At 40.7% G+C, this 25,383-nt stretch overlaps 1 protein-coding gene across 2 annotated transcripts in view; it reads right to left on the bottom strand.

Annotated features, from left to right (window-relative positions):
- Nucleotides 1-760: 760 nt before the first annotated feature.
- The window catches only part of MRPL48 (mitochondrial ribosomal protein L48), a 51,002-nt gene continuing 26,379 nt past the window's right edge, over nt 761-25,383 (bottom strand). Inside the window, exons 5-8 of one of the 2 annotated variants that reach the window (XM_007173711.2) lie at nt 13,208-13,377; nt 3,824-3,926; nt 2,244-2,333; nt 761-1,695 (exon numbers count right to left, since the gene is read on the bottom strand). In XM_007173711.2, the coding sequence (XP_007173773.1) occupies nt 1,621-1,695; nt 2,244-2,333; nt 3,824-3,926; nt 13,208-13,377 (438 nt within the window). In that variant the 3' untranslated portion in view covers nt 761-1,620. The remainder of the gene's footprint in view (nt 1,696-2,243; nt 2,334-3,823; nt 3,927-13,207; nt 13,378-25,383) is intronic. The other variant, XM_057553910.1, reaches the window with a different exon arrangement.

Raw genomic sequence — 25,383 nt, 5'->3', positions numbered from 1 at the left:
AACTACTGAGCCTGCGCGTCTGGAGCCTGTGCTCCGCAACAAGAGAGGCCATGATAGTGAGAGGCCCGCGCACCACGATGAAGAGTGGCCCCCGCTTGCCGCAACTAGAGAAAGCCCTCGCACAGAAATGAAGACCCAACACAGCCAAAAATAAATAAATAAAATTAATTTTAAAAAAAATTGTGAGAAACGTGGATCCAAACAGAGATATTATAAAAAAAAAAAAAAAAAAGGCCGTGCAGGGGCTTCTCCGGCGGCACAGCGGTTAAGAATCCGCCTGCCAATGCAGGAGACATGGGTTCCAGCCCTGGTCTGGAAGATCCCACACGCCACGGAGCAACTGAGCCCGTGTGCCACAACTGCTGAGCCTGCACTCTAAAGCCCGCGAGCCACAACTACTGAAGCCCATGTGCCACAACTAGTGAAGCCCGTGCACCTAGAGCCCATACTCTGCAACAAGACAAGCCACCGCAATGAGAAACCTGCACACCTCAATGAAGAGTAGTCCCCACTCAGCACAACTAGAGAAAGCCCGTGCAGCAACGAAGACCCAACATAGCCATAAATAAATAAATAAATAAATTTTTAAAAAAGCCTTGCAGGTGATTCTGATGTATGCTTAAGTTTGAGAACCAATGACTTGGATCAGGGTTTGACAAACTATTTTTATAAAGGACCATGTAAAAATGTTTTAGCTTAACAGTCTCTGTCACAGCCACTCAACTCTGCCATTGTAGCATAAAAGCAGCCACAGACAATGTGTAAATGAATGAGCAGGGCTCTGTTCCAATAAACCTTTATTTACAAAAACAGGCAATGGGGTTTTGGAGCTGGATAGAGGTTGCACAACACTGCAAATGCATTAAATACCACTGAATTATTCACTTTAAAATGGTTCATTCTGTGACATGTGAATTTCACCTCAATAAGTTATTTTTAAAAAGCACATAGGCAGTTGTTGGGATTTGGCTCACAAGTAGTAGTTTTCTGACACGTGACCAAGATCAACCTTTAATTCTTTGCTTAAACTCATTCCAGGCAACCCTAATTTGCAGTTATGTAACATCTACCTGCATACTTGTGACAGGTCACTCACTACCCCACAAGGTACTTTTTTTTCACTTATGGACAGACCCTGATCCTATCTGGAGGGTTTTTTCATATACAAAATCTCCCTCCCTATGCCTTCTATCCACAGAGAGTTTACTTATGATTGTCTGCTTCACTAAAGGGACTCCATGCCAGGTTGATTTAAAGGATGAGTTCACTCTAATTGGAGAAATACTGAAGGGGGACATGCTTATGTGCTAAAGCACCAGGCAAAGAGAAATTGAATCCCTTAGTTAAATATACTCGACAGGATGGACTGACTTCTCACATACACACACATCCATCAACAGCAGATTTTTATTAGATGGAAGATACCTAGGGTTGGCTCAAAGGAAAGTGGTGACAATCGGCAAGCACTCCTCCATAGAGGAGAGGAGGCACTCCTGGTTGTAGAGATGGGTACTTATGATATTGAGGGTCAGGGTCTCCTGCTTAACTTTGGCCACCCAGGAAGCTCTTCCTGTTGCCACTCAGTATCACCAGTGCTGGCATGAAAGGGTCTGCAGTGAGCTAGTTCAACTTGGCTAGCAGTTCTTCCAGTTCTGGCCGAGCTTTGAACCTTCCTTTGAAGTCTTCTTCAGTGTGCTGAGGAGAAGAAAAAGAAGATAAGAGGGAATTACTACAGAGTTACTCAGATATGCCCAGCATCAGAAAAGGATCCATCAGCCAGCTCTGTAGAAAATGATTTAGATTCAACTAACTTTTACTGCGTAGCTACTATGTACCAGACTTATATTAGGTATCAAGGATTCAAAGTTGAATTGGACTTTCTCCCTGCCTTAAGTACATTTCCCTATTTGTGTTCTGTTTAATTACACTGTATGTGATCGTAAATCATGTTCTTTCTGCTATACAACTGCCTCAAGGGAGGGAATTTGTGGGTGTAATGGGCTCACCCCTAACATCAGGATGCTGTGATGGAGTTCAACTTCCATGGTCTATAAAGCATCATCCCTGATGCACTGGAAAAGCCAGAATAATGATCACGGTAAAGCAGCCTGCACACCTTTCCTGATTATTATTATCTGGGCTAAATTATTCACATGTCTTTCTGTTTCTAAAGCCAGCCAGTCCAGATTTTCTATTCCATATTTTGAGCCCACCAGCGGGCCTCTTCTCAAATTAGCACCTACCTCCCTCACTGACAGTTTGACTCCTTCAGGAAGATTGCTTTGGATTATTTCCAAGAAAATCTCTGCAAATGTAGCACTCAAACCGCTGATCTGCAAAAGGAAAGAAGATGCTCTAAGAGAGGCACTGAAACCTAGGTTATTGGGCAGACATGGCAAGGGCTCAAATGTCAGCTCCAGCAGAGCTAGAGGGCCTTTGGGTGAAGGATTAACACCCAGAGCTGGTTTTGGAGCCCAGACTTTCCAGGATTTCTCTTGCTGATCTGCCAAGTTGTCTGGTTACTAAGATGGTCATGGCCAATATCTGCTTTTGTAGGCAATGAATGTCATAAATGGATCAAGAAGTCAAGTCCAGGATGACTTTCTGAATCAACTCAGGTTTACCCACATAGACCAGGACCTGTTGTTGTCAGACCCTGTGCTGAAAATCCAGAGTTAAATCAGATATGTGGTAGAAGGGCATGCAGGGGGCTATAGGACCCCACAAGACAAACACCTACCTAACAATCAGGAGGGTCAGAAAAAGCTTCCAAAAGAGGTAACATCTGGTTAGAGTCTTGAAATACAGGAGTAAATCGGGAGAATTCAACAGTAGTGTGGAGTTTTTTTTAAGGCAGAGGAAGCAATATTCAGTAAAACGTGGAGGAATAGCACAGTACTAGGGAATTAAAACTAGTGCCATGTGTGGCCCGAATGAAAGGGGGTGCGAAGAAGAAAAGCAGGAGGAGTAACATGAAGGCACTTAGGTGCTAATCAAAAGAGTTCAAACTTTATCCTGTGAGCCTCAGTGGCAAGTTAGAGCTGTCATAAAATGTAGCTCAAATAATTTATTCCTGATAATATTTAAAGAACTAAGATTGTAAGTACTTTAATTATTTAAAAATTTAACATAGATTTAGGGTGTTACTACCTTAACATCCCTCTGGTTACCTTCCTGATATGTTTCTTGAGTGGATCAAAAAGGGGTGACAGCCATACATTGGAATATTACTTGGCAGTAAAAAGGAATGAAATACTGATACATGCTACAACATGGATGAACCTTGAAAACATTATGCTAAGTGAAAGAAGCTAGATATAAAAGGCCATATTTTATATAATTCCATTTGAAGAAATGCCTAGAAGAGATAAAACCATAGAAGTGGAAAGCAGATTAGTGGCTGCCAGGACCTGGGGGGATGGGGAAAGAGGAGTGACTGCTAATGGGTACAGAGCGAAAGGGGAGCCACTGAGGGGTTCTAGGCGGGAAAATGACATGATCACATTGATATGAGCGTAAAGCAAAGTGGATGGATCTGAAAGATTTTAAGGGGTAGAAGCCACTGAATTTGGAGAATGAATGGATACCCAAGGGCAAAGAAGGGTCAAGCATTAAGCTCAAAGGTGAGGAGGATTACAGGAAAAAAACATCAGTCCCTCTACAATTAGTTTTGTATACACTGAGTGAGGGCACCTGTGGAACATCTTAGTGGAGAAACCCAGTAGACAACTGGATAGCAGGTTTGAAGCTCAACCGAGAGATCGGGATAGAGAAAAGAACCAGGAGAGGCAAATACATTTCAAATTTCTCCCAGAGTACCTACCTGAACCACTCGCTCATGGGTGGTGAGAACTGAGTCCAGGAGCATTTTGCTGCCTTGGTCCTGCAACTGCAACACCTCCACGGTTTTGGTGGGCAACGCATAACTGTGGGAAGGAAGAGTCAGCTATTGGGAGGGTTCCCTTAAGCCAGCAGCACCACTTCAGTCAGGGTAGTCCCTGAGTACAGCCACTACTGCATGCAGTAGCTCCTGCAATCTAAGGCTGTTTATCTTCAGCCAGGGGCAAAGTAACCAGATCCTCTTATGCCTCCTCCAGAAATCTCTAAACTCCGTGAGGGGACAGACCATGTCTAATACTTTTCTGCATCCCCAGTCATGCCTAATATAACACTCTGAATAAAACCTGGTGATTACTAAGTATTTACTGCTACTAAAGAATAGCCAGTTCTAAAAGAATCAAGCTCATCACTAGGTACACTTTGGAGGCTAACCTTGGGTATTTCACCTCTTCTGAAGAAACAAGGCACGAAACCCAATCCTGCTCCAGTTCTATTTTTATTTTATTTTTAAATTTTTTGCCCGTGTTGTGCGGCATGTGGGATCTTAGTTCCCGACCAGGGATCGAACCTGTGTCCCCTGCGATGGAAGCGCGGAGTCTTAACCACTGGACTGCCAGGGAAGTCCCCTGCTCCAGTTCTAGAGCAGGATTTCTCAACATCAGCACTACTGACCCTTTAGAACAGATAATTCTTGTTGTGGGGGCTGGAGTATGCATCCCTAACCTCTACACCCAGAAAGTGCCAGTAGTACCCCCGAAGTGATAACAATCAAAATTATCTCCAGACATTGTTAAACGTCCCCAGGTTAAGAACCATTGTTGTAGAGTCTCTGCTCACTACAATCGGCTTCAGCAGATCTACATGCCACAGTAAAGAGTGCTGGACTTGGGGTCAAGTCTTGGCCCTGTCACTTATTAGCAATATTTACTTAGGCAAGTCCCTTCCCACTCTGGGCCTCAGTTTCTCCATGTATAAAGGGGATTATAATCTAGGTTTATATCAATAGACTATTGTGAGAATCAGATATGGTGATGAGATAGGACTGATGGCTACACAGAAATATGGTATTAGTGTTTTGTTCATCTTATCAAAAATTCCTCAAACTGAAGATAAATGGAATAATAATAACAACAGTAGGATTGCTGAATTTTCATGCCACACAAAGCTTCATCAATTAAGAGTAAGGAGCATGGCCCTCTACAGACTGCTACTAAAAGAAGTTTGGCGTAACGGAAAATGGATTAGAAACATGAGAGTCAGTACTGGATTTAAATGTTGGCTTTGCCACTTACTACCTATTTGACCTTGGACAAACTAATTCAGCTCTCTGAGTCGTAGTTTCTTCAGCTATTAAATGAAGATAATAATACCTAGTTCATAGGGTTGTAGCAATAATTAAATAAGATTACATAAGTAATTTGCCAGGCATACTGTGCCTACAAATGCCAATTTCCTTGCCCTTATAAACAGTGAGTAAATGCCAGGTACTTCAAACTTCCAGATAGCCTCCCTAAATAACATCCCCTTCCATTTTATAGCACAATCTCTTCAAATTTACCTTTGGTAATAACTTCCTTATATAAAAAAATTGGGGACTTCCCTGGCAGTCCGGTAGTTAAAACTCCATGCTTCCACTGCAGGGAGCATGGGTTCGACCCCTGGTCGGGGAACTAAGATCCCAAATGCTATGTGGTGCAGCCAAAAAAAAAAAAAATTGGGATGCATTCATAGACTTGTTATGGAAAATCAAATAAGGTAATTATGTAAAAGCTTTCAGAAAAGTAAACAGCACTCTAAAATGCTCTTTTTCCTTTTTGATATTCCACAGATAAGACTGAATAAAGTGAGAATTGTTCATTCTTGCCACTAAACATGCATTTTATTCCTCAACACTTACAAGATTCCATTGATTTGTTTATTCATTCATTCACTCTTTCAACAAACATTTACTGAGATCCTGTTCTGTCCTAGGCAGTCTGGTGGGCACTATGCAGTCTATGCTTTCAAGGAGCTTGCTAAGAGTGTTTTGGAGAGACAGGTATGTACACAAACATCTGCACTACAGGAAGACAAAGGCAATATAGGTATGTACCAAACGTTACAGGGACAAGAGGGAGAGAAGGGGGAGAGCTTGGGGAAGGCTTCATAGGTGAGGTAGGGCTTTATCAAGATGTAAAGAATGAACATAGATGTTTGCCATTCCAAAAAACGGCATTCTACAAAAGTAAGGAGGTATGAGGCCCTCGAAGAGAACCAACAGAAAAACCAGACATAGTTCGATAAAAAAAAATACTGAGAACTCTAGTCATTTCAAAGTAGAATAGGCCTTTGAGTAGTAAGAGTATAGGTATCTTTTTCTTTAGTATCTACTCTTTTCTGTACTTCCCAAATTTTCTGCAATAAACATTACTTGGATGATCAGATAGTAAAAACAGAAGGGAAGGGACTTCCCTGGTGGTCCAGTGGGTAAGACTCCACGCTCCCAATGCAGGGGGCCCGGGTTTGATCCCTGGTCAGGGAACTAGATCCCGCATGTGTGCTGCAACTAAGAGTTCGCATGCCGCAACTAAGAAGTCCGCACGCTGCGACTAGAAAAAGATCCCACAGGCCGCAATGAAGATCCCGCATGCCGCAACTAAGACCCAGCACAGCCAAAATAAATAAATAAATAAATAAATAAATATTTTAAAACAACAACAAAAAAAAACAGAAGGGAAGAAATGAAGTAGTTGAATTTCAAAAGTCAACCTAACATGACAAAATAGTGCTAGCTTTTAAGACTACTGCTGAGATAGGACCCAAGGGACCCTGCTGGGATCCTAGGGAACTTAGAATCTGTGGACTCTACTATATATAAGTTATACCTCCATTTAAAAAAATGTAAGTGGATTAAAAAAAAAAAAAAGGAAAGAGCAGCCTTACAGAGAATGATGATGAATGATGCTTTTACTCTCCACGGAGAACAGGAGCTGGGTCAGCTTCAGGCTTGGAAACTGCTCCCAGATGAGTAAGATTTCCATCTCTCCAGACACCTGCTCAGCAAGGGATGCAGGCAAATTAAAGGACCCACAGGAGAGGCCCCTTCCTCTCATCTTCTGGGTGAGCTGCAGCTGCAGCAAGGCAGACCATTTATAGAACAAAAGCTAGCACACAGCTCCCCCGCTCAATTCCATCTCAAGGTCAGGGCCCTACCCCCAACTACTAAAGGAAAAATGGATCAAGATAAAATGAAAATCAGAAGAAAAGAAAATCATTTTATCTCTGAAAAGCTGGGCAGTAAGAATGCCTGATATGATGGTCTGAAAACCTCAATCAGTGCAGAGAAGTGAATTGCTAAAAATGAACATCTCTTTATGCTCTACTATTTGGAGCAAAGAACCAGGAAAGAGGCAAAAAGCAGCACGTCATTCATTCTGTTAACCTAGAATTCATGTTCATGCCTATTGGAACTCAATCCAAGTCAACAAATATTCATTCAGTGCCTACTATGTGTCAGGTACTGGGCAAGGTCTTAGCGTGACTGCTGATGAAGACAGAAACAATCCCTGCCTTACATATCTTAGAGTCTAATAATAGTCAAGTAATTATGAGGGTAAGGAATGAGCATTTTGAAAAGGAAGTTATATACCCTTTTTTTAAAAAATAAATTTATTTATTTTACTTATTTATTTTTGGCTGTGTTGGGTCTTCATTGCTGCGCGCGGGATTTCTCTAGTTGCAGCGAGTGGGGGCTACTCTTCGTTGTGGTGCGCGGGTTTCTCATTGCGGTGGCTTCTCTTGTTGCAGAGCACAGGCTCTAGGTGCACAGGCTTCAGTAGCTGTGCCACGCAGGCTAAGTAGTTGTGGCTCACGGGCTCTAGAGCACAGGCTCAGTAGTTGTGGCACATGGGCTCAGTTGCTCTGCGGCATGTGGGATCTTCCTGGACCAGGGCTTGAACCCGTGTCCCCTGCATTGGCAGGCGGATTCTTAACCACTGCGCCACCAGGGAAGAATATACCCTTTACTTCTCCTAAATATATAACATAAAGACCTAACTTAATGAGGTTCTCTGAAGAAGTGACATTTAAAATAAAGCCTAAGAAAAAAATAGGGGTTGATTAGCTGAAGGGGAAAGAGTATTCTAGGCTTTAGAGAGCACATGCAAAGGTCCTGAGGTGGGAAAGGACAAAAAACAAAGTCAGTGTAACTGGAGATAGAAGGAGAGGGAGAGAGAAGTGTGAGTTAAGGTGAGAGAGGCAAGCCCAGGCCATGGAGCACCTAGCAAGGTATGTGAGAAACTTTTATTTTGATCCTAAAGGAATGGGAGGCCATGGAAGGAATTTAAGCATGAGAGCGACATGATCATATTTCCATTCTAGTAAGATTACACCAAAAGCAGTGTGGAGGACCAGTTAGAGGGAATTACGAATTTGGAGGAAAAGAAGTGGGTTCAAATCCAGACCTTGCCACTTATGACTATAGGCAAGCTTTTATTATATTAATAATAATAATAACAACAATAATAATAGCAGCCAACAGTTTCTGGACTTAGTTGTAAGCATTTTAAATATATTAACTCCCTTAATTTTCACAGTAGCTTTATTAGATAGGTACTTTTATTAACCTCATTTTACAAATAAGGAAACCAAGACACAAAGAGGTTAAGGAAACTGCCCAATGTCACACAGTAAGAATGTAGCAGAACAAGAGCAAAACCTAAGCAGTCTGGCTCCAGAATCAATGCTTTGATCCACTATGGCAAGGTGCTTGTATGAATTAAGTAAAATAATATACAAAAAACGTATTTAGCAGAGTGGCTGGCTGTTAGGATAGTAGGTGCTCAACAAATGTTACTGCTTGCCTGCCTTTACTCAAATGCAGCCAGAGCTTTTCACAGTAGGGTATTAAAAACAAAATATTTTTAAAAGTCCTTCTGAAAATTTAAAACACTATTCCAAGGAGCTGATCCACTGTAGGTATGATAACATTCTGTAAATGGCATTTAATGCCTCTTTGCCACCACCACGTCTGAGATGCTACCCCTAACCCCTGCCAGCTGAAAAACATCTCATTAATTACTAATAACAATAATATTATTTACAGAGTGTTTATAACGTTAAGTGCTATTATATATTTTCTTATTTAATTTTCAGAACTCAAAGAAATAGGAAAATTATCATCCCCATTATGAAGACAAAGAAACTGAGGTTCAGAATTTCTCAAGGTCAGATTGCTAATAACTGGTAGAACTAGGATTTAAATGCAGACAGTTTGATTCCAGAGCTTTTACTCTTAACCACTTGTTACTCAAAGTGTGATCCAAAGACAAGCTGCTGGTAAGCAAACTGCTTGTTATCAGTTCAAGACAAGATAAGAAGCATGAAACAGTCAGTAAACACACTTTAATTCAATCAACATTTTGTTTTCAATAGCAAGAGTTTCTTGATGAAGGAAGCAAAGCGTTAATGTACATTTTGGCATAAGCTCCTAATATCTTCGCAGAGTGGTATTTTGAGAAGCATTGCTCTAAATTATGCTACTCTGCCTCCTTGAACTGATATTAAACTTTATCTTTCACTTATCACTTCCACATTATGTTATAATTATTTTTTTTTGGTGTGTGTATGTGTGCACACACACATCACACATACTCTCCTTGAAATTGGGCATTTACCTTTGTATCCTCCAGTCAGAATGTCTAGTCCAATGCCTACCACAGAGCAAGAAGAGGCTCAACCAGCAGTTCTTTAATTAAGTACTTAAAAGCACTTTCATTAAACTTTAGGAAATGTATACTACACAACTGGATTGTGTAGTCATATTCAAGAACCTGTCATTCTTTCAAGAATGGCTTAATGTTCCCCATGTGGCAGGCTTTATGCTAGGTACTAAAGAAATGAAGAAGAACACAAGTCCCCATTTAGTCAGGGGGGAAGGGAGCTGGCACATGAATAGATCATTACAGCCCAGAGCACTAAGTGACATGACAGAGGTATATGGCAAGTGCTGAAAGAGCAACCAAGTCTCTGGGGCATCAGAAAAAGATAAAGCACATCTTTAGGCCTAAAACAATTGAAGTACTATCAGCTGTGAGAGCTAAAGTCACAGCTGATTATCCAGTCTTCTAAGGAGCACATTTAGCACGGTTATACTCTAAGTAATAAAGGTTTAAAAGTTCAAATTTGGCTTAAGGACTTAAAATAAAATACTATATAATTAAAAATACTGGAGTCAGGGAGAACTGGGTTAAATCCAGGCAACTTACTGGTTCTGTGAATTTTGGCCTTTCAGAGCCTTGGTTTACTCATCTATAAAATGGGAATATACTAATATCTAGTGAGTAAGAAAGTATAATTTTTGCCATATCCACATATGATGCCACGTATTACCTTGCTACAATGGCAAACCCACCACCCAAACTATTATTTATTAAATATTTTTCTTTAAATCAACTCACTTAAAAATTAATTTTAAAAAGAAACTTGAGGGCTTCCCTGGTGGCGCAGTGGTTGAGAATCTGCCTGCCAATGCAGGGGACATGGGTTCGAGCCCTGGTCTGGGAAGATCCCACATGCCGTGGAGCAACTAGGCCCGTGAGCCACAACTACTGAGCCTGCGCGTCTGGAGCCTGTGCTCCGCAACAAGAGAGGCCGCGATAATGAGAGGCCAGCGCACTGCGATGAAGAGTGGCCCCCACTTGCCGCAACTAGAGAAAGCCCTCGCACAGAAATGAAGACCCAACACAGCCATAAATTAATTAATTAATTTAAAAATAAAGAAACTTGAGATGTGGAACAACTGGAACTCATGTTGCTGGTTAGAGTGAAAAGTGGTATGGCCACTGTGGAAAACAGCCTGGCAGTTTCTTACACATTTAAAAGTACAGGACTTCCCTGGTGGTGCAGTGGTTAAGAATTTGACTGTCAATGCAGGGGACACGGGTTCGAGCCCTGGTCCGGGAAGATCCCACATGCTGCAGAGCAACTAAGCCCGTGCGCCACAACTACTGAGCCTGCACACCACACCTACTGAACCTGCACACCACAGCTACTGAAGCCCGCACACCTACAGCCCATGCTCCGCAGCAAGAGAAGCCACCACAAGGAGAAGCCCACTCACCACAACAAAGAGTAGTCCCTGCTCACCGCAACTAGAGAAAGCCCGCGTGCAGCGACGAAGACCCAACACGGCCAATAAATAAATAAATAAATTTATTTTAAAACTAAATAAAAATAAAAATACACCACTCTTACCATTTGACCCAGCAATCACACTCCTAGAGAAATGAAAACTTCTGTTCTCACAAACACCTGTACATGTTTATAGTAGCTCTATTTGTAACTGCCCGAAACTGGAAACAACACAACTGTCCTTCAAATGAATAAACAAACTGTGGTACATCCATTCAATGAAATGCTACTCAGCAACAAAAAGGAACAAACTACTTGACACAGGCAACAACATGGATGAATCTCAAATACATTATGCTAAGTGAAGGAAGCCAGACTCAAATGGAAAAATACTGTATGATTCCATTTATATGACATTTTGGAAAAGGCAAAACTACAAGGACATAAAATAAATCAATAGTTGCAGGGACTGGGGGTGGGACAAGGGATTGACTACAAAGGGAGGGATTTTCATCATCTTGGGATGATGAAAATGTTCTATATCCTGATTATGATGGTATTTATTCTACTGCATGCATTTGTCAAAACTCACAGAAACTGTTCACTAAAAGGGTGAATTTTACTAACGTAAATTATACCTCAATAAGCCTGACTTTATATCACTACAATAAATAGAAAAACAAGTATCAGTTGACATAAATAGAAGGTAAGCTAAAAATAAATAGAGTGAAAACAAAACAATGTTATAAAATTCTAGCTAGATGGTGGTGCTTGCCAAAGACTCTGAACCTGAGGTCCCCTCTTTCTTATAAAGATTAGGAAGTACTTCAGCGGTGTTAAGGACATACCAGCACAACACGAAGAATCTCTCCTTGACATAATTAGGTTTAAAAAGAATTAAAAAGGGAAGAAATTTCTCGCCATGTGATTTAATGTTATCTAAGGCAAACCACAGGGCATCCCACACTTTCTCAAACATTGAGATAAGATATGTAAAGTGCCTGGCTTGGCATAGCTAGTCAGTAAATGTTAGTTCTCCTCCCCTATGTTTTCCAGCAAACCCAAAGAGTATGTAAAAAGCAGAGGAGGGGAAGAATATCTATATAAATGGGGAGATATACCATGTTAATGGATCAGAGGACTCAAAATAGATGTCAATTCTCCTCAAATTGATCCTCAGATTCAACACACCCCACCAAAATTCCATCAGGCTCTTTTCTGTAGAAATCAACAAGCTAATTCTAAAATTTTAATGAAAAACCCAGGGGCCTAAAATAGCCAAAATAATTTTGAATAAAGAACAAAGTTGCTTTTTCAGTAATCAAGCTACTGTAATCAAGATAGTGTTGTATGGGGAATTCCCTGGTGGTCCAGTGGTTAGGACTCGGCGCTTTCACTGCCATGGCAGTGGTTCAGTCCCTGGTCAGGTAACTAAGATCCCACAATCTGCACAGTGCAGCAAAAAAAAAAAAAAAAAAAAAAGAAGAAGAAGAAGAAAATAAAGCCACTATGAAATACCACCATATATCTCCTAGAATAGCTTTAAAAAAATGTGACAAACCAAGTGCTGACCAGGGTAAGGAGTTATTGAAACTCTCATATACTGATGGTGGGAATACAAAATAGGACAGCCACTCTGGAAAAAGTTTGGCAGTTTCTTATAAAGTTAAACATATATTCACCATACAACCCAACAATCCCAGGCTTAGGTAGTTATTGAAGAGGAAGGAAGACACATGCCCTTACAAAACTGGTATGAGAAAGCTTATGGCAGCTTTATTCATAATTACCAATAAACTAGAAACAATCCAAATGTATATCAATTGGTGAATGCATAAACCAATTAAGGTTCACCATTTAATGCAATACTATTCAGCAACAGAATACTTGCAAAACCCCAGATGAATCTTAAACCCATTATGCTAAGTGAAAGAGGCCAGAAACAAACAGCTACTGTATGATTCCATTTATATGATATTCTGGAGAACTTAAAAACAATAGGGACAGAAAATCAATCAGTGGTTGCCAGGGACTTGAGAGGAAAGAGAGAGGAAATTGACTACACCTTGGGCACCCAGGAACTTTTTGTTTTAAGAACTTAATGGACTTGTTCTATATTTTGATTGTGGCAAACTATATACCTAAAAAGAGTGAATTTTACTACATGTAAATTATATCTCAAAACTTCATTTAACAATAATAAAGCAGAGCATACTACCCACACCAAGAACATCCCATGCAAAGGCATCTTTCATACCTTTCCTCGACTTTAATGGAGAGATGGTTGCAGAGGTTGTGAACATATTGGGCATAACTCTCTGCCAGGGCCATATCATATGCAGTCAGGTGAATGTTTAAAACCCCATATTCATAATCTGTCCCCAAATTAATGGGTCTCACTTCCACTTTTCCCCTCTTCTTCCTGGGCTGAACAGGAAACAAAAGAGAAAGAAACTAAATCAAATTATTGTACAAGAAATTCTAACCATACCGTCTTGATATATATATACATTAAAAAAATCAATCTTTCAATTAAATTTGTTTACCATTTTTCTCTCAGGTTACCCTACCTATAAATTGAACTTTTCCTGGGAAGGAATGGGCAGCCTCCCTTGACACTCTGGGCTGTAGCATCAGTCAATGAAAGGAGAGGGAATATTGCTGGCATTATTTAACATAAATACATGTGACTGTCTTCTGCCATTAACTAGTTTTGAGACTCACCTTCCAAATCTGGCCCTCAGTTTCCCAAATTTTTTTTTTTAAGGATTCTTTTTTTTTTTTTAATTAATTAATTAATTTATTTATTTTTGGCTGTGTTAGGTCTTCGTTTCTGTGCGAGGAATCTCTCTAGTTACGGCAAGTGGGAGCCACTCTTCATCGCGGTGCGCGGGCCTCTCACTATTGCGGCCTCTCTTGTTGCAGAGCACAGGCTCCAGACGCGCAGGCTCAGTAGTTGTGGCTCACGGGCCCAGCTGCTCCGCGGCATGTGGGATCTTCCCAGGCCAGGGTTCGAACCCGTGTCCCCTGCATTGGCAGGCAGATTCTCAACCACTGCGCCACCGGGGAAGCCCTCAATTTTTATATTAATGGGGTTATGCTAGATAACAGATTCTTGAGGATTTTTTTTTTTTTTTTGGCCATGCCGCGCAGCTTGTGGGATCTTAGTTCCCTGACCAGGGATTGAACCTGGGCCCTCGGCAGTGAGAGCACAGAGTCCTAACCACTGGACCGCCAGGGAATTCCCAACAGATTCTTTTTTTTTTTTTTAATAAGTTTATTTATTTATTCACTTATTTTTGGCTGCGTTGGGTCTTCATTGCTGCGCACGGGCTTTCCCTAGTTCCGGAGACCGGGGGCTACTCTTCGTTGAGGTGCGCGGGCTCCTTCTCATCGCGGTGGCTTCTCATGTTGCCGAGCACCGGCTCTATGCGCGCAGGCGGGCTCAGTAGTTGCCACTCATGGGCTCTAGAGTGCAGGCTCAGTAGTTGTGGCACTTGGGCTTAGTTGCTTCATGGTATGTGGGATCTTCCCGGACCAGGGCTTGAACCCGTGTCCCCTGCATTGGCAGGCGGATTCTTAACCTCTGTGCCACTAGGGAAGCCCTCCCAACAGATTCTTAATCTAGAATCCATAAAGGAATTTCAAGGGGTGTGTCAACCCCAAAACTTATATGCAAAATTTTACATGTGTGCACATTTTTTCTAAGGAGAGAATCTTAATTTTTCATCGGAATCTTAAAGAAATCAATCACAAGGAAGTGCAGAATTACTTCTCTTCCAGCCCTCCTAGCTTTGAAATTCTGCAGTCCAATTATTTAGACAGCCTTCCTTTTAAAAACTTAGAGGCAGACAAATTATTTTATTTCTACCCCTCTCTTTCATATAAAGTATTGCTTCACTACATATCAACCTGTGCAAACTGCTGTAAAAAGTATGAGCCCTGGGAAAACAGATATGTAACACAACATAGATCAGGATCAAGAAAGCTTCTCAACCAGAAATAATTTAACCTAAATGCCCATCAGGAGGGGAACTTGTTAAATAAAACATGGCACATCCATTCAATAGTACATTATGCAGCTGTAAGAAGACATATGGAACTTCCTTATGTACTGATACAGAAAGGTTTTTAAGATAAATTAAATGATAAAAGCAGACTGTAGAATAATGTTTTCAAAATATTGCCATACATATACAAAGGGTGGGTGGGGGAGAACAGATGTGTGTGTTTAATTACTTACATATTTATTTGTTTGCATATCAAAAAAATAACTCTGGAAGGATACACAAAAATACTAATACCATTGGCTGCCTATGAGGGAGGGAACTGTATGGCTGGGGCACAGGGATGGGAAGGAGACTTTTTAACTATTTCCCTTCTATATTTTTTGAATTTTTAATAATATGAATCTTTTATCAATTCAAAGTTAGAATCTTAAAATCTACCTTGCTTTTTAAAATTTTTTAGTAAAAATGTTTTTACAATATTCATACTAAAAATGCATAAATAAGTACACAGCTCAATGAATTTTCAAAGTGAAAATACCTGTATAAACAGTATCTTGAACAAGAAACAGACCACTACCAGCACCCCCAAATTGGTGACCACTATTCTGACTTCTAAAACCATATGCTTATTTTGCCTTTTTTCTAAATTCGTGAAAATGGAATAATATACTATGTTCTCTTTTGTGTCTAGCTTCTTTAACTCATTATGTTTGTAAGATTCATCACGTTTTAGGTGAAACAGGAATTCTTTCCGTCTCATTGCCGCAGTAAGTCTATTATATGAATATGTTATAGTTTATTTACCCTTTTTACTGTAGGTGGAAATTAGAGTTGTTTCCAGTGTGGAGCCATTATGAACAGTACTGCTACCAATGTTTTTGCATGTATCTTTCAGTGAACATATGTATGTATTTCTATTGGGGATATACTCAGAACTTGAACTACTGAGTTACAGACAATGTAGAGGTTCATCTTTAATAAGTTCTCTGTTTTTCAAAGTGGTTTCCAATTTAGACTCCCACCAGCAGTACACGAAAGTTCTAGTTGCTCTACATTCTTGCCAATTCTTGCAAAACTTAGTATAGTCAGGTTTTCTGGTTGGTTTCTTTTAGCCATTCTGGTTGGTATGAAGTGGTAATGCATTGAGACATTAACTTGCATTTCCTTTAAGTCTACTGAACCTGAGCGTGTTCCCATATGTCCACTGGCCATTTGGATATTCTCTTTTATAACCTGCCTATTCAAGTATTTTGCCCATTTTTTAGATTGGGTTGCCTTCCTTTCTCTTACTGATTTGCAGAGGTTCCTTCTACATTCTAGACATGATCCTTTGTTAAACGTACATGTTGCAAATATCTTTTTCCTCCCTGTGTCTTCCTTTTTCACTTTTTAATGGTGCATTTTGATGAGCAAAAATTCTTATTTTTAATGTAGTCCAATTTACTCATTTTTTTCTTTTATATTTAGAGTGACTTTTGTGTCCTGTTTAAGAAATCTTTGCTTACCTTAAGATCATGAGGATATTCTTATATGTTATCTTCTAGAAGTTTGATTATTTTAATATTTACATTTAGATCTACAATCATTTTAAGTGATTTTTGTGTACAGTGTGAAATAGGAGTCAAGTCAGTTTTTTTCACATGACTATTCAATCCAATTGACCCAAGTACCCCAGAACCATTGCAATGCAGTGTCACTTATAATATAATGTCATATATAACACTTATAATATAATAAGTGTCATATAATAAATGTTCAGAGATACTTGGATCTGTTTCTATATTCTTTATCCTGCTCCATTGGGCTATGTGTCTATTCTTGAGCTAATACCACACTGTCCTAATTATTGGAGATTTAGAATAAATCTTGCTATTTGGTAGAAATTTTTTTTAAAGAAAAAAATGGGTGGGGATCTATTTACATGTCTTAAGTCACCCCTATCTAACAGCCAACAGCCTAGTTACTGCCACAGCAGAGGTGTTCCTGGCAGAGCACCTAGAGTGGTTCTCTCACATCAATGCTCTCCAGGTCAGTCTAAGAGAGCAGGGGCCCAATCTGGGGAAACAGAGGGAGGACCAAGAAATGGTCCTTTCACAAGGCGGGTAAAACTGATGACAAACCTGATCTCACAGGGATATTCTGAGAACTGAACAAAACACTATATAGTTAATTCAACCTGTGGCACATATTTAAACACTCAATAAACATTAACTTTTATTATTATTTTTTCATTTTCATATTCCTCACATCTAGCACAGGGCCCAGCAGAGAGACAACATGCAGTGAATCACTATTTTAGAATTTTAGAATAGGATGGCATTTAGAGATAACTTTTTCCCAGTTCTTCATCCTTGCAGGGAAGAATATGAAGCCCAAAGAGATTAAATATGTCCCCCAGAGTCACACAGCCACACAGGACAGATCCTAGGAACTAACCCAGACCTCCTGACTCCCAATGCAGAAATTTTTCCACTGAAGCCTCTGCATTATTAAAGTTCTTAACAGTGGTAGTCACCCCAGGGTCCTAGACTTTGCTATGAGTGAGAAGCCAACTTCTATAACCAACCATCAAGGTGCAGGGGTTTGATATGGACACCAAGGGGGGAAAACTGTGGTGGGGTGGGGATGGTGGTGTGCTGAATTGGGCGATTGGGATTGATATGTATACACTGATGTGTATAAAATTGATGACTAATAAGAACCTGCAGTATTAAAAAAAAAACAAACAAAACAACTAATACTAAACTTTCATTGGGTTATTTGTATGGAAATATGTTAATATAAATGTTTCAGACATTACATGAAATTTCTAAAAATATTATGTGTTCTGGTATAATGTTATAAGTCATAATCCTAGTTATTACTTTAAAATGTATATCTCAGAAATAACTAATTTTCTTGTCAACTGCATTATTATGAACTTTCATCAAATATTTAACCGTGGTCATTTTTAAGTCTTTTGTCATTTACAGACAGTTCTGGGTGTACTCTGAGGCTTTTGCAAATATGTTCCTATAAAAGGGTTTCATCTTCAAGAAATTCATGGAAAAGACTCTGACAAGTACAGGTTTCTGGTAACTGACTGTACTGCTGAACTGAATGGATAAGCATTTTCAGAACTCTAATGAAAAACTGATGAACTCATAAAAGTGCTAACAAAAGATCAAGATAAAAAAAAAATTAATTACATGGGACTGAGTGAACTGATGAGGATGAGTATAATTTTTGTGACTTTCTGTTTGAATCAAAAAAAAAAAAATCCCACAAGGACTCAGAGGCAAAGAATATACAAATCAATTTTCACTGCAAAGTAAAGGAGCTGTTACAGTGGAGGATTACTGGACTGAATGTCAATATTATGACATAGTATGAGTGTGTTTCATGTTTGGCAATTGCAATCATTGTTGCTTTTGTTGTGGTCATCCATGTACAATGCTTGGTGTCAGTCTATTTCTCTCTTGTAAAAATAAAATACAGTGTGTGTGTGTGGAAAAAAAAAAAAAGGTGCAGGGGTTTGGCTCTCCTGCAGAGCCCACCATACCCGAGGCCAAATGCAGCCATCCAGACTTCTCATCATGACAGCACTGCAGTAAGAGCTGTGAAGAATGCTAAAGTCAGAATGCAAAGGGGAGTGGCTGAAATTTTCCAGCAGGGAAGGGAGGAGCTTCTTTGAAGCCTGCAGGAGGCTTTTCTTAACCAGGGAAAATGCCAGGGCTCTTCAAAGGTGTCACTTTAGGAGAACAAAAAGAAGAAAGCTGATTCTAGTATCCCTCTTGGCATCTCACTTGCTTTTCCATGTTGGCCTAGATCTGTCTGGACCAATCCACACCATCAGGAGTCCACTGTGATATTATATTTCAGTTCTGAGCCAGGGCACAGCATACCCAGTGAGAGCTTGAGTGCATGAGATTTCAGACACCAGTTCCTGTAATTTTACCTGCTCAATCTTTCTCATCCCCTCCTTTTTATTCCTACTGCCTGAGTTCAGACCTTCATGACTGCCATGGGGAGCTATTAAAGATATCTGTGCAAGGGATGTACATGACTAGGGCTGTGTTTTGGGAAGGCCACCCTGACTGCCCAGGAAGGAGAGCTAGGCAGGAAAGGAATGGAGGCTACGAGAAAGATGGCAGGGAAGATGGACTACTGTCCACCATCAAACTTTGGTACTCCTGTGACTGACCTGGATTCACCGTGAGTTGGCCCAGGGTGGCCATCCTTGGATCCCTGTAGAAGCACAATATGATGCCCAAAATGGGCCATGGGATAAATCACTAAACAATTTTTGTACAGAAATATCCATATTACTCCTATTTTACAGACAGAAAACTGAGGTCCTCTGAAGGATGTTATTTGGCCAAGGCTACTGGGAAACTTTGCTGGCAAAGAACAGATAGAGAAAGGACTCAGATTAGAATCACAGACTGTTATAGCTGGAAGGTAACTTAGAGATAACTTAGTTTCTCCTTCCTTCCTCCCCTAATTTTATATAAGGGGGAAGTCGAGGTCCAGAAAGGGGAAATGACTTGTTTAAACGTTACAACAGTAAGGAAATGGAAAAGGCAACCACTATATGTCTAGCCATGGCTAGAAGCTGAGTCTGTGGCCCCAAACCCAGGCTCTCTCCTCTAGATTCTACAAAAGTGATGATAGTAGCTGCCTATCACTATAGGTGGCATTCTCTAGGGTGGGAAAGTTGAGAAGAAATTGTATCATCTTAATCCTCAAATGAAAAGCTGACAGGCCTGCAGCATATGCAGCTTCCAGAAATTCTGCTGATGGAAATTTTAAAAGCTACACCTGGGGACTTAAATGATTTGGTGATGGTACTCTGAACAGTCCATAATGAGCCATAGGGTGCACAGAAATCAAGTGGTTATGTTTATAACTCAGTGTAGCACACTCAAGAAGTGTACACCAAACAGAAGGCCTGACCCTGACTGGGATGGCAGAGAGGCTCAGCCTGGTGCTGCATAAAGAGCCCTAGACTTAAGATGGAAGCCAAAGAAAATCTGGGGGACTTCCCTGGCAGTCCAGTGGTTAAGACTCCGCGGTTCCACTGCAGGGAGCACGGGTTTGATCCCTGGTTGGGGAACTAAGATCCTGCATGCTGCACAGCATGGCCGAAAAAAAAAAAAAAAGAAAATCTGGGCTCAAGTACTGTCTTAGTCACTACATGACACTGAGTGACCTCTCTAGGTGTCAGTGTCTTCATCTGTAACACCTAAGGTTCTTGTGAAGCTCAAAATAGTGAATTTATGTGAAATGGAAATAGCATGGACATTAGATGGATTCGGACCACTGTCAGTTCAAATAATGGCTCTGGAAATTACTAGCCACTTGGGCAAGTTATTTAATGAGTCTTAGATTCCTTAAACAGGGTCCTTAATAACCACAGCATATATGAGGATTAAATAAAACATACCATTTGTAATACTGTAAAATGAAATAATGCTTTTAAAGCCTGGCACACAGTGGTTACACGTCTGGTATATAGTAGTTGCTCAGTTAGTGCTATCTTTAAAGAAAGATTGAGTAATGTACACAGATAGGACATTATTTTTACTGCAAATTGGAGGTAAGCATGCTCCTAGTATCCTATTGGTATGCTTTACAGAATGAGACATTTATCAAGCACCTGCTGTGTGCAAAGTGCTGATTCAACCACTCTAAGGAAAGAGACCAAAGAAAGAGAAAACACAGTCCCAGCTCTAAAGAGGCTTACAGTTCAGAGAAAGAGAGATAGAGAAGACACACATGAAAGAACCAGTCCTCTCAGGACTTCCCTGGTGGCACAGTGGTGAAGAATCCGCCTGCCCATGCCGGGGACACGGGTTCGAGCCCTGGTCCGGGAAGATCCCACATACCGCGGAACAACAAAGCCTGTGCGCCACAACTACTGAGCCCACGTGCCGCAACTACTGAAGACCGCCCACCTAGAGCCTGTGCTCCGCAACAAGAGAAGCCACTTCAATGAGAAGCCTGCGCACCACAACGAAGAGCAGCCCCCGCTCGCCGCAACTAGAGAAAGCCCATGCGCAGCAACGAAGACCCAATGCAGCCAAAAATAAATTAATTAATTTAAAAGAAAAAAGAAGAAAAGGAACCAATCCTCTCAATTTAATCATAACAAGCAGCCCACCTCCCATGGCAAGTTCAACACAAGCTACCTTGCTGCACCATGTCAATTAAAACCCAAGAGCAATGACCTCAGGTAGCCGCAGCTGAAAGTGCAATGATGAGGTCAGTACTCCTAGGTTTTTTGCGTGACATATAAGAGTATATAGTAGTTCCTCAATAAACGGCAACTTTAAAAAAAGTTGATCTAGACCTGTCTACTTCTCAAGTCTCATGTCCCATCATCCCCTAGTGCCCACTTGAGATTCCAGGATTAACAAACTGCTAAAAGTTTCCCAACTGCATCTCCAGGATCAATGACTTTCCACCTTTGCCCAGAATGTTTCCCCTCCCTGCAGAGTCTGACTCTTCACCCAACATCCTCAATGTGAGTTAACTCCTAGTAATTTTTTGTTGCTGTTGTTGTTGCTTTTTGCGGCACCCACGCAGCATGCGGGATCTTAGTTCCCCGATAAGGGATGGAACCCGTGCCCCCTGCAGTGGAGGCGTGGCATCTTAACCACTGGACCGCAAGGGAAGTCCCTCCTAGTCATTTTTTAAGACTCTGTTCATGCTCTTCCAGGAAGCCTTCCCTCATTCCTCATGCTGAGTTAGGTACTACTCCTATGTGTTCCCATAGCAACCCCCTCCCCATTATATACCACTATCACTTATCACATGTATCCATTTATTCAACAAATATTTTCTAACCAATAGTGATAAGCCAGACCAGGGTTAGCAATGGGGATATGATAGTAAATAAGACAGCCATAGTCTCTGCTTGCTGAAACTTGGGAAAGGCATACATAGAACAATTATAAGAAGATGCATGTTTTGAGGGAGGAAAATAGAGTGCTATGGGATTGTAAAAAGAAGGACTAATGCCATCATCAGCATCATCATTATTACCACCAGTAACTACTTATGGGCTCCATGTTTCAGACACTGTGCTAAGTACTTAAAACTTTCTTTTTTAACTTACTTCTCACAAAGCATTTAAATAACATGGTTATTTAAAGGCAAGAAAATTGTGGCTTGTAAAGTTAAGTAACTTACCCAAGGACATACACTAGTAAGCATAAGAACTGAATCTTTAACTTGGGTCTGCCTAATTCTAAAACATTTCTCTTAATCTCCGTCTTTCTCTTTGAGGAAGGTATGCAGAGCCTGCCAGTTTCCTCAATATCTATTCTCTCTTTTCTCTTTAATCACAGACCTGCTGAATTTTACCTGGGCACATGACCATTTATAAAAAAAATTACATTTCCCAACCATTCTTGCAGCTGAGTATGGTTATGTGACCAAGTTCTGGCTGGTGGGATACGAGCTAACGCATACTGCTTTCCCTTTCCCCTTCCTGCTGGTTGGAATGTGGACATGAAGGCTTAAGTGCAAGCAGCCATCTCAGACTATGAGATAGAAGCACTATGATAAGTGTTGCAAAACAAAAGGCGGGAATATCTACCTATACTTTATATGACAGAAAAATAAACTCTATCTTGTTTAAGCCCCTTGATTGAGTGGATCTCCCTCTTATGGCAGCCAAACCACTACCTCAATAAGAAAGTATTATGTCTCATTCATTCCTCTATTCCTAGAGCCCAGCAATATTAAATGTTGAGTTGAGCTGAATTAAATTCTGGTTCTAATTCTGTTATTTACTAGCCATATGGTCATAGAGAAATTACTTACGCTCCTCAGTTTCCTTTTCTGCCCAGTCTACCTCACAGGATAGTTGGTGAAGCAAAAAGCATGGTTTTCAAATCTGTTGGTTACAAAGGGCCTAAGAAAAAACTCACGTTTCCCTTTGTGAAGCACATGAAATACTCATCAATGTGCTTTCATTGTATAAAACAAGAATGACTTAACTAGCAGAAAATATGGTTATATTATATAAATGGAGTTCTCTGCATTTCAAAAAATATGAAAACATATGAGTTTCTCTGTTAACATTTATTTTCATCAAGTAAAACTGATGGGAGAAAAACTTGAAATTTAGAAAATTCTATCCATTAACTTAATTGTCTTTCTAAAATGTGGAAGATTGCCATTATTAAACCTGAGAAGAGGTTCCATTCTAGGATCACCAGTGTTCCAAGGGCCTATGGTTTGAGAGGCACTGAGATAATGGATGTGAAAGCACTTTGAAAATGGAAAGAGATCATTACTTTTACTCATATCAAATATGAATCTCCCTAAAACTCTGACACTGTTGTAATTTAGCAGAACAGGCAAGGCAGGATGAGAGCCCAGTGGGCTGGAGACCAGGGTGCTCTAATGGCACAGGCTACAAGTCAGGTCTTCACAGGAATCGCTCTGTGCCTGGAAAAGCTCTGGGAAACTCTTTTATAGTTTTTACAGCCCCAGTGTTTCCAGCTACCCCAAGCGACTGCATACTCCTAGATGAGTGTCAGTTCACTTTACATACTCAGTGCAAGAATACAGGTAGTATTTAATAAATGTTTGTTGAGCTGAACTCTATAACACCTCCACTGACCCTTTCAGGGAGAACTGCATCTTTAACTTTGCTCTCTTGATATTTAGTTCATTTCCCTAGCAAAGCACTTCCCACGTGTATTTTAGTTACATTTTTGAGCACTATCCTTCCCAGGCCACTTCACACTTTTTGTAGGAAGAGACTGTGTCCCACTCACCACAGCATCATCTGTGCAAAGCACAGTGCCTGGCACATAGCGGACACTCAATAACGGTTGTTCTTTTCAATGAGTTACAAGAGGCAGACTTGAGGGAAAACATGGATGCTAGTTTAAAACAACTCTCTGTAAGCCAGTCCTATAATCCATGTCTAGCCCTACAGTCACCAGGCCCGCAAAACCAATCTTTCTGTTTCCAGGAAGCTAGGACTATCACCACAAAGTGATTCTGATCTGCTGATTTTTCTGGGAATGATGTCACAGTCTCCTCACAGACTTGTGGCTGTTAGAGCTGATCAATCTATGAGTGCTACAACAAAATAAGTAGGTGTCAGAAATGACAAACACCTCCTCTATGTCAACAGTCAGAACAGCATGAAGTTTCCAAGAGAAAAGGTATCTTGATTCCTAGTGGCCATTCTACAAAGAGGAAATAAATTGTCTGAGTTCAAAAACCTTACTCTCTTGCCCCAGAGCCTGAAAAACAGAACATATAACAGCCAAAACTGACAGCAATTTATGTTGTCTCCATTTCATCCTCCCACATCTTCCTCTTGGCAATGCTTTTATTCTTGGGCTGCTATTACCCTAAAATTGGAGGCTGAACAACAGCTGAGGGCAAGTAAGTAAGTGGTCTTGGGAGATATGACCTAGCACTATATGAATGTGAAGGACTATATTCTTTTTATTTTTATCAAATAAAAATCACTCCAAACAATGTGAAGCCTTTAAAATTTAACAGAATTATGCAGGGTCCTTGAAGGAATAATGAGATTACACACTGAGACACAGTGCTATGGCTGCAGATATGCTCTGAAGTGTGATCCCTTACTGCCATGAGTCAATGTGGGTCTTACATGATGAGAGAAGAAAAAGGAAGGTATCATGTCTTAAAGAAGAAAGAGCATGTTCAAAGACACAGAAGCATGAGACAGAATGGGTGTATGAGAAAATGTGTCTGAAGTATAGGGTGCAAAATGGGAAATCACTGAGAAGGAGATTGGGTCTGTGCTGAGAGACCCGGAATCCCACTGAGGATACAGAAAAAATGGTTTGCTATCATCCCCCATGCTGCCACCCAAGAGGAAGCTTCGTTTTCATCTCTCTTCTCACTAACTCCTCAGAGAAGCATCAAGGACAAGGGCACAGGATGGAGGGATGGGAACCAACCTAGAGTTATAAACCAGGCCATGCAAGATAGAGATAAAACCAGTATTGACAAGGAAAGCTGAGGTGAGGTAGATGTGCCTTTTCCTTCCCAAGGTTCAGGAGTCATAAGGCTGAGTGTGGGACCTTTGGAAGGAGGAGTGAAGAGATTATACCAGCAGAAAAGGGACAAGGGTTGGCCACTTTGTGCATGAGAATTAACTCTTGTCTCAGGGATGTAAGGCTCAAGAGAGTAGAGGAGCCAGCCTGAGAGTCAGAGAAGAAAAAATGGGAATATGGCTGTTCATTGTTTTTTCTAGGTTCTAAGTTCAGGGAGAGAAAGGAAGCCAAAAGATGACTTCTAGCTTTTCCAGTCCAGTTCCCCAGGGGTACAAAAGGGACAGGGACTTGGGACAGAGCCTCTGTAAGCTGGCGGATGAAAGTTTTCATTGTGCTGTTCCGTGCGGGAAGTGAGGAGCCTCTAGCAGCTTCCATCACTATCCAGC

Source organism: Balaenoptera acutorostrata, chromosome 9 (genome assembly GCF_949987535.1).
Source record: "Balaenoptera acutorostrata chromosome 9, mBalAcu1.1, whole genome shotgun sequence".
Lineage (NCBI taxonomy): Eukaryota > Metazoa > Chordata > Mammalia > Artiodactyla > Balaenopteridae > Balaenoptera > Balaenoptera acutorostrata.
Note: the sequence above shows the minus strand (reverse complement) of the source record. Positions and strands in the feature narration are given on the sequence as shown.